The sequence below is a fragment of the Dictyostelium purpureum genome (assembly GCF_000190715.1).
Source record: "Dictyostelium purpureum unplaced genomic scaffold DICPUscaffold_808, whole genome shotgun sequence".
NCBI lineage: Eukaryota > Evosea > Eumycetozoa > Dictyosteliales > Dictyosteliaceae > Dictyostelium > Dictyostelium purpureum.
Genome location: NW_003520125.1, coordinates 1 through 2,262, shown reverse-complemented (window position 1 = coordinate 2,262; position 2,262 = coordinate 1). Strand labels below are relative to the sequence as shown.

Here is a 2,262-nt window from a genome sequence, read left to right as displayed (position 1 = left end):
ACAATAATAAATTTATTAACAAAAATAATAATTTTATTAATATATCAAAAAACACTGATTATACAATAAATATTAAAATGAATGGTGGAAATCGTAAATATATTCCAGTAGAACCAAATAATTTATAAAAAAAAACTGGCAGCATTATTTGTTTGGAAGAAACCCATATCTTTTGAAAATAATGGCTCACCAAAATAAAAATAAAATAAAGATAAATTCTTTTTATAAAATTATTTTTTTGAAATAATTATTTTTTTATTTTTTTATTTATTTTTTTATTTTTATTTTTTTTATTTGATATAAAATAAATCATTTTAAACATAAAATTTCAAATACACATGTTTAATGGACAAGGATCAATATAATGAATTCACCAGGTGCAGATAGATATCTATGTATGTTTAAAGAGAAAGTAAGAACTATGTTTAGAATTGGATTTGTTGAATCTGATCAACCAATGTATAATATTAAATTAAATATATTTAACGACTGTTTGTGGCACCCTATGTAACTACAAAACCGGTGAATCTACATATATAGAGCCATAATTGTAGACTCGACTGGTGCCGGTGATTCTTTTCGTGCTGGTTTAATCGACTCTTTAATCTATATAAACCAAGCCTTAAACAACTCATTACATTTTACATCTGCATCTGTGGGTCTAAACTACCTAAGCTATGGGGGTAACAGTAGAACCCCAACCTCCCAAAGAAATATTTGAGTTAATAAATTCAAAACAATAAATAAACTACACTTTTTTTTTTTAAAAATGATCATTTATTTTATGTATTATCTAATTTTTTTATTGTGTTTTGGATATTATGTTTTTTACTCTTTTATTTGGTTTTGGTTCTTCGACTACTGTTGGGCTTTTACCTCTGGTTGGTCAATAATTGATTCTTTGGGTTCCTCGGGTGCTTCAGTAACTACTTTTGCTGATGCATGATTTCATCCTGCTCTCTTTTTTTTCGACCGCTAAAGGTTTATCTATTACCATTAATTGTTTTCTATTTCTATATCTCTATATTTTTCTTTACATATCCTCTTCCCTATCTGCTTTTTCTTTATCTTTTTTCTTTTTCATCTTTTTTTTGAAGGTGATCTTTTTTTAGATTGCCCTTCTATTGATTATCTAAATTTTAAAAATAAATTAATTTATTTTTGTGATAAAATTAATATTAATAATTACCAATTTTTTCGATCATTTTGTGTGTGGTGGGGTTATAATTTAATTTTTTTTAAATTTTTTTTTAAATTTTTTTTAAATTTTTTTAATTAAATTATTTTTTTATTTGGTGTTTAAAAAATAAACGAATGATCACTACTTTTATGATAGCTACAGATTAAAAATTTAATAGAATGTACAAATAAGGGAATACCGAGTTTGGATCCATCTATTATAAAAAAAATTTTAAAACTCTATAAAAACTTTTTTCGAATTTATTTTTCATTAAATTCAAGCTCGCAATCAAAGTAATTTGTATAATCAAGCTTAAATTTATAGCTTCATTTTAGTATTTTTATAATCATAATATTTCATTTTAATTTTAAACACATCACCACATAACATTACAACAATGAATAATAGTAACAACTATGTTCGAAAAATCTCAGAATTATTTAATCTATTTTTTCATAATAAATATTTATTTAATAAAATATTTCATTTCATTCATTCAGTTGTTTAATTAAATATAATATAATAATATAAACCATATTCCAGATAATAGATTATTTTTCAAAAATATAACATCATTAGAATTCCTATTAGACAAAAAATTATATCATTTATTAAAATGTAAGATAGAAAATAATGAACATATTTATGTAGATAGTAAATATGAACTCAATAACAAATTAATTTATGGATTTAGTGAAATTATCAGTAATCACAGAGATTTAGCAAAAGAAATATTCAAAATACTATTACAATCAACATCACTTAGACATCAATACCCCAATGTATACGATTATTTTGATGAGGATTTTATTCAAATTGTACTTAAGTAATGAACCATTTTCTTTTCCAATATATCCATCAATATTATGTTCTTTATTGGCCTATCATTATTTATTAAAACCATCGAAAACAATAGTTAATAAAGCTATATCTGTAAGTTATCTCCACTTACTAAAATATATCTATCTAAATCATATTATCAATGACATCGATAACACCAACGAATACATAAAATAAATGATCATTTTTTAAAAAAAAAGGGTGTAGTTTATTTATTGTTTTGAATTTATTAACTCCAGTAT

General features: G+C 22.8%; 1 protein-coding gene across 1 annotated transcript; it reads left to right on the top strand.

Moving 5' to 3' along the window:
* Positions 1 to 364: 364 nt before the first annotated feature.
* Positions 365 to 721, top strand: DICPUDRAFT_85644 (uncharacterized protein; the record flags this gene model as incomplete). Its single annotated transcript, XM_003295189.1, has 2 exons — positions 365 to 507; positions 541 to 721. The coding sequence occupies 2 exons, from the start codon at positions 365 to 367 to the stop codon at positions 719 to 721; spliced, it is 324 nt and encodes a 107-aa protein (XP_003295237.1).
* Positions 722 to 2,262: the final 1,541 nt, after the last annotated feature.